A 15,209-nucleotide genomic window follows, 5' to 3' on the forward strand; every position below is an offset into this window, starting at 1 on the left:
TTGCCTATGTTTATTTTTTAATTTTTATTTTTTTAAAAGATTTTATTTATTTATTTGACAGAGAGAGAGAAAGCAAGCACAAGCAGCGGGGAGCGGCAAGCAGATGGAGAGGGAGAGGGAGAAGCAGGCTCCCCATGGAGCAGGGAGCCCGACGTGGGGCTCGATCCCAGGACTCCAGGATCATGACCTGAGCCGAAGGCAGATGCTTAACCAACTGAGCCACCCAGGAGCCCCTGTTGCCTATGTCTATTAACAGCACTTTCTATTAAAGAATATAGTCCTTCGGGGTGCCTGAGTGGCTCAGTCAGTTAAGCATCTGACTCTTGGATTCAGCTGAGGTCAGGATCTCAGGTTGCCCCTATATAAATGATTTTTAATGTATTCATTATAGTTATCGAGAGAGAGAGAGAGAGAGAGAGAGAGAGAGAGTGTGTGTGTGTGTGTGTGTGTGTATAACCTTTAACACAGGGCGCCTGGGTGGCTCAGTCAGCTAAGTGTCTGCCTTTGGCTCAGGTCATGATGCCAGGGTCCTGGGATGGAGCCCTGAGTGGGGCTCCCCGTTCAGCAGGAGTCTGCTTTTCCCTCTCCCTCTGCCCACCCACATGCTCTCTCTTGTGCCTGCTATCTCTCGCAAATAAATAAAATCTTTAAAAAAATAAAAATAAAGTTGTAAGCATGATAAGCAGAGAAAATTATTTTCATATGGTAGCTATAACTGAAGTAAAACTTAAGCTTAAGTACATAAATATTTGACAAAATCTGCTTGTTTCTAGAATGGAGGGGTATTTGCAGATTTACCATGGTCCTTAAATAAGGTTTAACATCCTTGTTAAGATTAAGAGAATCTAAGAAGACATAATGTTTCCCAAAACAACAGAAAAAGCATCCTGAATCTGCCATATATATAAAGCACATATGGTGAGTTATGGAAAATCCATACTTACATGATTGCAGTCTGAAGAAATCTCATTTTCAGGCTAAAAGGAAAAAAAAAAGAGATGATGTTAAAAACCCTCAAGTTTTCAAATACTACCAAAATAAACTCCAAACAAGAAATCTGAATATTTAACTGAGTATGTTTCTTCAATTTAAGAAATAAAATGGGGCTTATATATATTTTAAATTGCCAGGGAGAAATATACCAGAAAAGCAGATGAGACATAATCACTTCCCAATCAATGGTACAATCTGAAAATGAGGAAAATGGAGAAGAAAGTACTAAAGAAACAAAGCAATAGTGACATCAGAATCCTTACAGGACACTTCATAATTCTGAAAGCTAAAGAGGATCAGGCATATGATAGGTGTGTCCTTTCTTTAAAGAAAGTTAGATATCTAAAACAAAAACAAAAACACCCAAAAAAACAAAAAACCCCAGGCTTTTAAAGAGGGCAAAGAAGGTTTATCAACGATTTCAAAACTAATCTCGGGGCGCCTGGGTGGCGCAGTCGGTCAAGTGACCAACTCTTAATTTCAGCTCAGGTGCTGATCTCAGTGTTTTGAGATCGAACCCCACAGGGCTCAGTGCTGAGCACAGACTTTGCTTGAGATTCTCTCTCCTTTTCGCTCTGCCCCTCCTGCTTATGCTCTCTCTCTCTCAAATAATACATACATACATACTAATCTCATGTCACCACTAGGCAAAACTAGGTGATGGGTACACAGGACCTCAATTTAACTTCTTAGGAGTCTATAATCTTTCAAGTATATAATTTAAAATAGAAAGTTTTTTTAGGGGCGCCTGGGTGGCTCAGATGGTTAAACATCTGCCTTCGGCTCAGGTCATGATCCCAGGGTCCTGGGATGGAGCCCCACGTCCAGCTCCTGGCTCAGCGGGGAGCCTGCTTTTCCCTCTCCCTCTCCCTCTGCCTCTCCTCCTGCTCATGCCCTCTCTCTGTATCTCCGTGTCTCGAATGATAAATAAAATCTTAAAAGAACAAAAAAGTTTTTTTAAAAACAGAAATTATATACATATTCCCATGACTACATATACTCTGCAAAGCCAGGTCCATGAACCAGAGATAAAATGAAATCTTTTTTTTTTTTTTAAGATTTTATTTATTTATTTGAGAGAGAGAGAATGAGAGAGAGAGAGCACATGAGAGGGGGAAGGGTCAGAGGGAGAAGCAGACTCCCTGCTGAGCAGGGAGCCCGATGCGGGACTCGATCCCGGGACTCCAGGATCATGACCTGAGCCGAAGGCAGTCGCTTAACCAACTGAGCCACCCAGGCGCCCTAAAATGAAATTTCTATTCCATAATTTAAAAAATAGACTAGGTTATGTTTAATATTACATAACTGCAATACACATCTCCTTTAGTGTTCTTGTTCATACCTTTAAAAAAGATACAACTGTATGAACAGACACATTTTTTTTGAGTTTCCATAGCATTCCAACCTGTTCAAAGGAAGTGAATTCTGTGTACCTTGGGTGTGGAGGCTACTTAAGGGTAAAAAAAAAAAAAAAAAAAAAAAGAGAGAGAGAGCATTCTGGAAAGAAATTCAGAGCACTGGTAGAGCATTTTCAAAAGAAGGTAGTTAAATAATATGCAAGTGTTGTCATGTTTACAATGGACCTATATTCACAGGCCCTGTATTACTAAATTAATGACTGTTTTAGCGGTTTGCTTCCTTACAGTGGTAGTCCGGGTTATTTCCCCCGGTTTTTCTCTCCTCTTTAACAGCATCTGATACCCACACCCTTTGCCCTGTCACCCCGCACAGCCTCCTGCTGTGCAGTGAGCATACAGCCGGCCCCACTGACAGGAGGCCGGGCTCCTGACGTGCTTGGGCCAACGTGATTTTACACAGACATAACGGAAGTATTTTTAAATGTGCTTGGGCCGTTTAGCTTTTTACTCTCACACTCCTGTCATTCTCTAAGAGAAGAACATGTTCAGGTAGCTGCTAGTCCAAGGAGAAGGAAAGACATGAAGCAGACCTAAACCTAACCTGGAGCCCCGAGCAGAGCCATCCCAACCGCCCTGCAGAGCCACGGGCAAGAAAAACAAATATTTGTCATTATAAGCACTTGAAATGTTGAAGAGTTTGTTATGAAGAAAAAAAATGAGCAATATACCTATCAAGCAAATGAAATAATAAAAATTCTAAAACCTTAAAGCTGCAATTGATAACAGCTACCATCTAATTTAGTGGGTTATGTTAGTAAGTACAGAGTATTACAGCCTTTATGAAGGAATGACATGAGCCATGGACACAAATGAACTGCACATTTGGAAACCAGTGTTTAGTTTTTGTCTCTTTGTCAACTTAATTTGTAATTGACAATAAACTGGTCTTATTTTTTTCTTTTTAGATTTAATGTCTCTTTCCAGAAAGAGACAATGTGGGGTGCCTGGGTGGCTCAGTTGGTTAAGCGTCTGCCTTCGACTCAGGTCATGATCCCAGGGTCCTGGGATCGAGTTCCGCATCAGGCTCCCTGCTCCACGGGGAGCCTGCTTTTCCCTCTGCCTCTGCCTCTCTCTCTTTCATGAATAAATAAATAAAATCTAAAAAAAAAAAACAGAAAGAGACAAGGTAGGAATGCCATAAGAACAAGGTTACGGTATTAAGCCATTGAGACTCATAGAACTGAATAGCTATGAAGAATGTCTACGTGTAATTGCAAATAATTAATTTCAGAAATTTAAAAGGGTCTTTAGAATCAAAGGACATGGTGATGTTCAGAGGAACTGAACAGAGACCTATCTGCAAAATATAAAAGATGAAGTAGTATGCCCAAACAGTAGGAACATGAATAATGCCAGCACCAAGTAACTCCAGAGAAGTATAAAGAGAAAATGCTATGGTTTAGTACTCAATCTCAAGGACCAAAAACAGATGTGCGTGCTGACACAGGTTCATTCTCAGACTGCGTCATTCCTGTGATGTCCCAATCAAATCACTTCATCAGACATAGTATATCTACTTCTGCAAAACAATAAATGCAGATAGGCTTGCTTATCTTTAATCTTAGAAGATGAATAGCATGGGGAATAAAACCCAGAATTACTAAGGTAGAATAAGGCTGAGGATTTTTTTTTTTACTTTTGTTAACTATCAATGAAAGAATATCTGAAATGATCCCAAGAAATGAATCAACAAGTAAATCCTGCATAATCATGATGTACCCCAAACTGTGCAAGGCATTGCTGTGGGATACAGAAGAAAGATAAGATAGTCTCTAACCTCAGGTAGTTTACAATCCAGTTGGAGAGATAAAATGGTGAAGTCATGCAATTAAGCAAGAATAGGGACTTGAGATAGGCCTGAAGGATTAGACAAATGATTGATGCTCCAAATGAATGATTTCCAAAGAAGATGCAGGTTAGATGACCCCTAAGGCTCAAGAAAAAAATAAAAGAATCTCTTTTTTTAAAAAGCTCATCTTTTAATTTATATTTTAATGCTTTTATAATGTATATGTTAGAATAATTAATATTTAAGATTTTATTTATTTGTCAGAGAGCGCACAAGCAGGGGAAGCAGCAGGCAGAGAGAGAAGCAGGCTTCCCGCCAAGCAAGGAGCCTGATGCAGGACTCGATCCCAGGACCCTGGGATCATGACCTAAGCCAAAGGCAGATGCTTAACCGACTGAGCCACCGAGGCATCCCTAGAATAATTAATACTTAAAAATAACTATATAATACTAGGGGTATATGTAGTAATTTTTTTTTCAAGTGATAAAGAAGAACATGATCAAAACAGAGGATTAAGAGCTGAAACCTTCCTTGCAACCAGTTTAGGACTCCTCCCCTCACTCCCACCGCTTCAAATCAGAGGCAAAGAGCTGGCTCCAAGCCTGTGGAGCATCAGATTTGAAGCTGAGCTTTGCTACATTATTAGCTGTTCTCCATCACTTTGGAGATAGAACTCTGGACTTCAAAAAGAAGGGTCTCTTACATCAAGTGTTTCCTCATGGAAAATAAATAATTGTCCTCTTGGCAATGGAACTGGGAGGAGAAAAATTTATGAAAAGCCTCATAAATAAATAGCTTTCTGTTAATTTAATGACCAAACTTTGTAGAAGAAACTCCTGAAGTTGCATACATTAGTATCAATAAAGAAACTTATGAATAAAGGAAAAAGAAAAACACAAGAATGTGATACAACCCAACCCAACACAGCAGGGACTAAAACTAGAAAAGGAGCTCAGATAATGCTGAATGAGCAATGTGGCAATAACACTGTAGAGGGGATAAGCACTGAATGCTTGATCACACGTGCCTGACTCCTATAAGGAATGTCATGGGTAGCAGGAAAAGGTAAAAGTTGTTACTAAACTAACTGAGCTAGGTGCTACCTTAATTTCTTACATGATGGACTGCAAGATAAATGATATTGGGGCGCCTGGGTGGCCCAGTCGTTAAGCGTCTGCCTTCGGCTCAGGTCATGATCCCAGGGTCCTGGGATCAAGCCCCGCGTTGGGCTCCCTGCTCAGCGGGAAGCTGGCTTCTCCCTCTCCCACTCCCCCTGCTTATGTTCCCTCTCTCGCTGTGTCTCTCTCTGTCAAATAAATAAATAAAACTCTTAAAAAAAAAAAGATAGGGGCGCCTGGGTGGCTCAGTTGGTTAAGCGACTGCCTTCGGCTCAGGTCATGATCCTGGAGTCCCGGGATCAAGTCCCGCATCGGGCTCCCTGCTCGGCAGGGAGTCTGCTTCTCCTCTGACCCTCCCCCCTCTCATGTGCTCCCTTTCTCTCTCTCCCTCTCACTCTCTCAAATAAATGAATAAATAAAATCTTAAAAAAAAAAAAAAAAAAAAAAGATAAATGGTATTATGTCCAATTTTACAGATGAGGATATTGAAATACGGAGAAACTAAGTAATCAAAGTACACTTCTAGGACACAACAAAACTGGAGTTTAAATAATGATAATAAATGGTGACTAATGCTCACTGTAACGATTTCAGCTTGATACCTCCAAAAAAGGCTCAGTAGCTCAAGTTGAGCACAATGATGGGGGGAGGGTGTTATCTTCAGGAGGTGCAAGAAAAAGACAAGATGAATAAACAGAACAAGTGCTCTAGAATGATCTGACAGCTACATGATGAATTTAGATGCAGGTGGCCCAGGGAAGAAACTGCTGGAGTAATTAGATCAACTACGAATCCACATTAGCCCTATGATAACCACACCAAGTTATAAAAAAACTTTGCTTAGTTCACTTGGCCTTTTAAAATCCATCATTTAAATATTTTGGATAGGGATGCCTGGGTGGCTCAGTTGGTTAAGTGTCTGCCTTCAGCTCAGGTCATGATCCCAGGGTCCTGGGGTCAGCCCCACATCAGACTCCCTGCTCAGAGGGGAGTCTGCTTCTCCCTCTCCCTCAGACCCTCTCCCTTTCCCCCACTTGTGCTCTCTCTCAAATAAATAAATATTTTTTTAAAAGATTAAGAATAAATGTTTTGGGTATGACTGTACTTTAATCTCCATGTTGGGTAAGCAAAAGATGAAATAGTTGACTTTAAGGCTTAAAACCAGTATTCCTTCCTCTAAGCTCTGTAATTCAAAATGGGGTTTTTTAAAGTATTTTTTAAAAAGATTTTATTTATTTATTTGACAGAGAGACAGCGAGAGAGGGAACACAAGCAGGAGGAGTGGGAGAGGGAGAAGCAGGCCTCTCGCTGAGCAGGGAGCCTGATGCAGGGCTGGATCCCAGGACCCAGGGATCATGACCTGAACCGAAGGCAGAAGCTTAACGACTGGGCCACCCAGGCGCCCCTAAGTATTTTTAAAAAAGATTTTATTTTATCTATTTGGCAGACAGAGAGAGAGAGAGAGAGAGAGAGAGAGAGCGCACACAAGCAGGGGGAGTGGGAGAGGGAGAAGCCGGCTCCCTGCTGAGCAGGGAGCCCAACACGGGGCTTGATCCCAGGACCCCAGGATCGTGACTGAGCCGAAGGCGGACACTTAACCGACTGAGCCACCCAGGCGCCCCACAAAATGGGTTTTAACTAAAGGATACAATGGTAGAAAAAAGGACAACAGACTCACAGAAATATTCAGCTACAGAAGCTATGTGACTTTGGGTGTGTCAGTTCTCCAGACCCCTGAAGACAGAACAGGGATTTCTTCACCTATGATCATGAACTGACTTTAGGAGTGAAATTGTCTTGAAAGTGAATACAAACTTTTGTGTGTAAGTATATTTTTCTGAGAATTCACAGCTGTCATCGTAATCTCAGAAAGATCCGTAAGACACCCCAAAATTAAGAAACAGTGGTCTAAGATGGTTGAGATTCTCTGCAGCTTTAGGAGACTGTAAGATCTGAGATGTGGAATACAGAAATAGAGGTATTTATTGATTTCCATGTCTTTTAATGTAGTTAATTTGCATATTATGATTATGGTTTCCTAGTGCTTCATCTTAATCATTCTCTCCTGATCAAAGCACAACAAACAGGTTTCAGAATAAACTATTGAAAAGCCTGAGTCTGAATGTTCTCAATTAAATCAACTATCACATTCACTTAAGAGGCTGGTTTTTACAGAAAGTACAAGTCTGAGCTATGATTTCCCCAAGGTGAATAGGCTGAGTTAATGAGTCTGGCAGGAGAAATTAAAGGATTCACAAAACTAACTTGGAAGTTGTCCCAGTTTCTGAAACAGAAATGCTTGGGAGTTGGATTGCGTCTAAAATTCGAACATTCATGCAAAAAATTCGAACATTCTACAGTTAGATCAACTAAAGTTGAACTACCTACACGATCACACCTGGTACTAAATTAAGTGACAACAGATTCTGTTTATTAATCACCTAGGAGAAAACAAACAAAAAATGTCAACAGTATCAGTGCTTTTATGGCCTTGCAAAAATCTGAAGGCTGGGCAACAACGTGATGTCTCCCTGTAATTAGAAACATTCTCCTGTAGTAGTAGTAGTAAAGAGATTCTTCTTCTGGGAGTTTACTCATTAAGAACCTAGTAAAGTGCCAATCATATGAGCAATTCATTTATTAACTTGACCCAAATCACACCCCTCCTGCGCACCACCCCCTCCCCCCGCCCCGCAAAAGGAAACTGAACATAATATGGCTGGTAATGAACAGAAAAAGTCAGTCTTTTAGTCTTGGTAAACTTTCCCTGAGCAAGTGTCAACTGAATCTTAACCCTCAGTCAGATTCATAACCTCTTAGTGCATTATTCTGGCTCAATCATTTATTTTTATTTTTTTTTTTTATTATTTTTTTTTTTAAAGATTTTTTATTTATTTATTCATGAGAGACAGAGAGAGAGAGAGAGGCAGAGGGAGAAGCAGGCTCCCAAGGAGCAGGGAGCCCGATGTGGGACTCGATCCCAGGACCCTGGGATCATGACCTGAGCCGAAGGCAGACGCTTAACCATCGGAGCCACCCAGGCGCCCTATTCTGGCTCAATCAGAATTAACTTTTCTTACTTGTATCCAGGGACTGGTGCTAAGTAATGTTTCTCCAAAAGGACAGTGATCAACATAAGCTTTGTGCCCTCCAACAATGCTCTGTCTGATTTACTAAAGAGTTGTGCTTTTGTGTGATTCTTTAACATTCAACCATCTTTTCAAAAAGGATTTACAGTAAAGGTCCAGTGGGAGAGTTTTAAGAAAGGGTATGAGACACAGATTATAGATGTTGGCTCTCAAGTAAATTAGTGTGGTAGATAAAACATGAGTCTTTATGTAACCATCATACAAAGAGTAGAGTTTGGGTGGAGGGAGAGCCTGATACTTTAAAGAATGAAAAAAGTCTCCCCCCAACCCCACCCACCACCATGAGTAGGATGATAGAAAGGAAGTCAGAGGGGGTCTTAATGGAGGAGGGCACATTTGAGTTGAGCCTTAAAAAGAGGTTGTGATTTGGTGATGTGATGCTCTGTGTATGCTGAGGCAGATGAGATGGGGCTGTGCAAGGCAGAAGAATGCTAGGGTGTGGGAAGAATCGGAAAGGCACATTCTGTGCAGAGGGCAGAGACCTGAGTGAGAAAATGAGGAACCCTATAGTGACCATTCTTAGGCTTACATATTTGATGTTTCCTAATACATGGTGGGGTAACTACAAATTTTAATAAAATCTCAGTGCTGATCCAATAATGGTTTCCCATAATCCAAATTAGTTATGTTATGCTAAACACAGTGCAGAGAGTGGTAATTTAATTTACTGTTATTTACCTGTGTGCATCCCCAGTAGGTGGGTGGGGTAATAGCTGGTAAATACTGTATTGTTACTACTACTTATTTTTTTTTTTAATCTTTAAACATTTTTGTTTTGAAGAAGGAATAAGAACAGCTACTTTAGAAACTGGAGACACTCAAGCACTGATCTATTCATAGTTTCTACACAGCTGAAGAAGCTTACATCAAATAGACAAAAAAATAGTACAGAAGATCCATATACAGAAAGATTTAGAAAAATCCATCTCTAGAAAGCAGATCATATGAACGCAAAGACCCTGCTGAATGTAGGAAAATCAATGGGGCTGAGGCATAAAGGTAGGAGGCAGACGGTGTAGTCCCGAAAAAGTTCTTTCTCCTCCTGATCTAAACGTTTGCCTCCAGTACAGGTTTGGAGAAAGGTCCTGATCATTTGAACTGGTTGTCAATCAAAGTCCCCCTCATTTTCACTTTCTTGGCTTCCAGTACAGCCAGCTCTCGAAGACTCGGGACTCTGTGCTCCAGCTGTTTTTCAGTCCTTTTGGCATTGTGTGCATATGAGTCAGCAACTTCCCTAGCCTCAATCTCCTCCTCCTCTACAACGACAGTAGACAGTGACAGAGCTGAACTTGCCCATGTCTTTAGTCCATTTGGTCATCATCACTTTTTTTTTTTTTAAGATTTTATTTATTTATTTGACAGAAATAGAGAACACAAGCAGGGGGAGCAGCAGAGGGACAGGGAGAAGCAGACTCCCCACTGAGCAAGGAGCCTGATGTGGGGCTCGATCCCAGGACCCTGGGATCATGACATGAGCCGAAGGCAGACTCTTAACTGACTGAGCCACCCAAGCGCCCTCGAATTCCTCATTTTTGACTTAAGTAGAAAGGTAGAGTGGTACAGCGTGGTTGGGGAAGTGGTTTTGGATTACCTCGGCCGTGCCTCAGACGGTCATGAGGAGTAGGGAGGAGGTCCCCTAAATTTGAAAATCTCTTGGATAAAGTATCTCTAAATTATGCTTTTAATTCCTTGACCTTCTGACAATTCTGTGAACTTTAGGACATAATACCCTTCATAGCTTTTGGTCAGGACTACTTATAGGAGTTTCTACAGGTTCTAATAGCTGCATTTGTCATTATCTTTAACTGTATTCAGGTTTTCTTTTTTATATTTGTCTGTTATTTTATATTTATCTTTCTCCATAGCTGCTATATTGTTCAACAGTGATTACTTTTGCCCATTCAGTTTCTTGACGTGACTCTCTTTCAAGAAGAGACTATCTGTGTAAAAATATTTGCTGCTTCTCTGATACTTTTCAAGTCCACTGATAAAGAATGAGGTACTGTTTTTCCCCCATTTCAACACAGCATTTCCCAGTATTCAAATGGTCTTTATCTCTCTCACCTAACCTCATTTTTGTCTTCCTGCCGCCTCCTGCTTCAAAACTTACACATCTTTCAGAATTATGCAGTTGCTCTCTTACTCAGATGAAAGGCCAGTCCCCGAATCACAGCTCTTCTCTTCAGAAGCACTAGTCATCTGCACTGGGTTATACAGAAAGCGTTCTGCACATTCTGGCAGCTCAGCGCTATTTGCTTCTCTTTAGGCCAATTAAAGTAAACAGCACACTAAGAACTGGTCGGTATGGAAGAAATGTGATATTTTTAGATACTTGGGTATGGTGCATTAGAAATTATATTTCATTTTGGGACTTTTTTTGCATCTGGTAATTTTATATGCATTTTTTGGTTCTATCTTTTCAAAACTAAAGAAGTAACATAGTCGGATTGGAGGTACTGAGCTACATTGACAGAATCATTCCAGATTTACTTAGTATAAATATTAATAGTATTGTCAGATGTCTGGGAATTTTCTATTTTAGGTTCTCACTTTGCATTTGGCTATAGTGGCTACTGCTTTGACAAATTTGGACCTGTATTTAGCTGTTCCATATCAATTGAAATGGCAAATAAATAAAGAATATAAAGGATACCATACAAAAATTGATACTCTGTTTCTTACTCATACCATGTCTTTCAAAGAATTTTGTTTTCACCTCTCACTCTAAAACTCCCACATTAAAGTTGACCATACTGGGAAAACTAAACCATAGAATGGTTAATGTGCTTTTCTTAGAACAGAACTACCAATCTAGGACTCTTAAGAGGGCCAGATTGCTACTCGCCATGTCCCAGAGAGAGTGGACTTCCCATACACGCCCCCCCACCCCGCCCTCACCATCCCTTTGAAATAGACAGCGGAAGAGAAAGAAAATAGAAAAATACGGACTGGGAAGAGTGTATCATCAAACTCCTTCTATTGCCTCAACCATGAAGATGTATTCCAAATATTTTCAAAAGTGTCTCTGTTTAAGCATAAACCGGAATTATCTTTGATTTTTTTTTCCATTTGGCACAAAATTCAAAAGGTGCAAAAGGGTATATACTGAAAATACATTTTTTATGTATTCTTTCAGGGACAGTATATACACATAACAGTTAAGTATGTATTTCATGTATTTTGAATTCATATTCTTTGCATGAATTATGGCTTACCAGAAAGCAGTAATGTTGCTTTTGATGCTTAAATGATTGGATTATTTACAGAGAATGAAAGGCCAGTACTATCTTATATTTGCAAGGCCCTCTAATTTTCAAAGACTTCATTTTACTTAGAGCAACCCCGTGAGGTAGGTAAAGCAGGATTTATCTATGTTATAGACATGAAATTTAAAGCCTAAAGAATTATGTGACTTGATGAAGGGTATTACACAATGAATATGCAATGGAAGTGGAACCATAACTCGAGTCTTTTGGCTCCTAGTTCAGAGTTCTTACTACCACGTTGCCTCTGAAACACTATGATGTAAGGGGATCTAATACACTGCTTTTATAAGGTATGAAAAATACTATGAGTAGCTATTTTAGGAGAATTTTGATACCATATTTTTATAGTAGCACTACAATAGTAGTATTTACAGCTTCATGGTTCAGAGGAAGTATAGCCTTTGTGATGAATTTCTACAAAATATTTTATCAATGCAAGGCACTTTAGACTGAATGATAATGTTCCAGGTGTCACTCTGGTAACATAGGCTCCAAACTGACTTCATCCAGGCAACTGGGCAATGGAAAACAAGGCCTTTTGTCCCTTTACAGCTATGTGCCTGCCATGGCTAGGAGCCAAGCTGACAGACCCACCTGTTGAAGATTCTTTCCCTTGAGGCTAGATGGGAATCTGGTTAAGCATTCCATAGAATGCCTGAATCTGTTTCCTTCACCCAACAATTAGGTTAAAATGTTCCCAGCAGCACTAAACTGGATTCTAGATTTCTAAGTCATCTGCTAGGGAGAAAAAAATGAGTAATGGGAGGTTAACTTTTCCCTCCCTGCTGATTCTAGGCTCTCATGAAGAAGGTTTAGTTCCAGAGAAGCTCATTCATTCACAATGGGGAAATGAGGCAGAATCTTTGTAAGGCCATAATTGGATTTTAAATGCTTGTCATTATAAAACAAGCCCTACATTTCTTGAATATTGGGCAGTACCCAATAGGAAGTTGATGAAAAGGTTGAGCTCTTACGTGAAAAGAAGTATCTCCAAACATTCTTTTGAGGATGACTGTCTCCTACAGTTTATAGGTATCTCTATTTCTAATTCGTAATAGTAAAAAAGGGGGAAAATGAGGAAAGAGTTCACGGTATTTCTTACGGTAGAGAAAGTACATGTTTTTGTAATTTACATTTTTAAAATAAATTTTAATATTTGCAAAACCATAATCCTATGTGATTACACCATAATGTGATTATGCAGTTTTTGTTCAATAACTAGATCCCTGTATCCTTATTTGGTATTTGCCATTTCCTGCTCTGGGCAGAGTAGATGATAAATTATACTAATTTTGAGTGTTTCCATTCAGTCAGTTTAACTAGTTCTAAAGTTTTCTTATAATTATATGTTAATTTGACATCTCAAAGTAAATTCTGGGGCATGGCATCTTCATGGATATGAATTATTCCATCACTGAGTCAAGAGTTGCTCAATTTGTTGTTGTTTGTTTTTTGTCAGCCATTAAGTTCAGTAATTAGCTAGACTGTTATGTGTTTTCATACCTTCAGGACAGGGGTATAACCTCACTGAAGATGAGTGGATTAGTACCTGACAGAGCTGAAAGTCTTGCCAGTATTTATTTGCATCGGTCAAGTATGCTATCTGAAACAAAGCAGAACTATTTGCTAATCCCCACTGTAGTGTGTATGTGTGTGTCCTTTTACTTTATTAGAATTAAAGGGCACTGAAGGTATTTTTCATTTTAAAGGTACAAATCGGTCTTAACCTCAACACAGACCCCTTACTGCTCTGCACTTACGTGAGACTATCCTAGAACCAAGGCCCTAATTTGTCTGTGGTGTCTTTTTTTTTTTTTTTTTTAAGATTTTATTTATTTATTTAATTTATTTAAGAGAGAGAGTGTGTGTGAGCGGCAGGGGGCTGGGGGTGGGGGTTGGGACAGAGGGAGAGAGAGAATCTCAAGCAGACTCCCTACTCAGCTTGGAGCCTGACAACACCGGGCTTTGATATGACCCTGAGATCATGACGTGAGCCGATATCAAGAGTCAGACGTTTAACCAACTGAGCCACCCAGGCACCCACTTCTGTGGGGGTCATATCTATTTTTTACCCCTTTTAAAACTCAACATGTTCTTACAGAAGTAACTAGTATATATTATTCTTGATGTTGAGTTTTTGGGCTTGCTCCTCTGACTATGCCTAAAGTAGTGTCCCAGTCAGTAGTCTGCACCAACACCTGGGACCAGGACGATGGCAAGGAGCCCTTCTATGTCTACCACTGTTTGTACAGCCAGATAATCCTGGTGCTGGACTGTCAGAGAAATTATCCATGAGGCCCTGAGATTGGTTCCATGTGATGGATACTGCCAAACATGCCCACAAATTTTGTGACACAGAAGATGAGGAGACTGTGTATCTTCAGAGGACTGAAGGCACTGAACAACAATACAGAAAGAAATATGCAAAGTGTGGACTGCCACTCTTCTGCCAATCCCAGGAAGAATGCTCCTGTGACCTTTATTGTGGATGGAGCAGTAAGGGTTTGGTCAAGTTTGGTTAGGGTTTTGGAAAACGAGTATTTATGCTCAGAAACAAAAGCTTCCCAAGAAAGTGATGATGAGGGCGCCTAGGTGGCTCTTTCTTTGGGGACCAGAGAGGGTCTGCCAGGCAGATTACCTCACTAGCGCTTATTAAGAAATTCCAGGTTGAGTGGTTTAAGATTACATTCCTGAGAGAGACTGAAACTGTGGTTAAGTTAGATATTAAGTCTTGGGTTAGCACAAGCGACTCTATTTTCATCTATTTATTACATAATCCCTTTGCTCTCTGTATATATGTACTAAGTTTTACTTTCTGAACTTTGAGGGCTGCCATAAACTTTAACAACTAAAACACCTCTCTCTTTTTAAAAAATTAGAATACATGCTTAGATCTGTGGGAGGGGTTTCCAGCTTGCTTGGTGTGGGAGCCTATAATTTTGGTTATTATAAATCTCACCAAACATTTTCTCGCACTAGAAGTAGTATCCATATCACAGTGTGGAAGATGCAATACTCAAACTTATCCTTTTTAAATAACAGCTTTATTGAAGGATATTTAACATAGTCACTCATTTCAAGTTTACAGTGATTTTTAGTAACTTTACTGAATAATGTAACTACCACCATAAATCAGTATTAGAATATTTTTATTCCCCCACCCAAAGGTCTCTCATGCCCATTTATATTTAATCCCCATTAATTCCCACGCCTAGACTCTACTGATCTACTTTCTGTCTCTAAATTTCCGTTTTGGGACATTTTATATAAATGCTATCATGAATATGTGACCACTACCTTCATAAAACATTTTTCTGAGGAGACAGTAACCTCTTTGACATTGGCTGTAGCAACTTTTTTTCTCAATATGTCTTCTGAGGCAAGTGAAACAAAAGCAAAAAATAAACTATCGAGACTACATTGAAATAAAAAGCTTCTGCATAGGGAAAGAAACAGTCAACAAAACTAAAAGTCAG

General features: G+C 39.8%; 1 protein-coding gene across 1 annotated transcript in view; it reads right to left on the minus strand.

The window, feature by feature from the left end:
• Positions 1–15,209, minus strand: part of GLG1 (golgi glycoprotein 1) — a 148,962-nt gene that overhangs the window by 51,887 nt on the left and 81,866 nt on the right. Inside the window, exon 2 of the mRNA XM_032424500.1 lies at positions 945–977. Coding sequence (XP_032280391.1) covers positions 945–977 — 33 coding nt within the window. The remainder of the gene's footprint in view (positions 1–944; positions 978–15,209) is intronic.

The sequence above is a fragment of the Phoca vitulina genome, unplaced genomic scaffold, assembly GCF_004348235.1.
Source record: "Phoca vitulina isolate PV1807 unplaced genomic scaffold, GSC_HSeal_1.0 scaffold30, whole genome shotgun sequence".
Taxonomy (NCBI): Eukaryota; Metazoa; Chordata; class Mammalia; order Carnivora; family Phocidae; genus Phoca; species Phoca vitulina.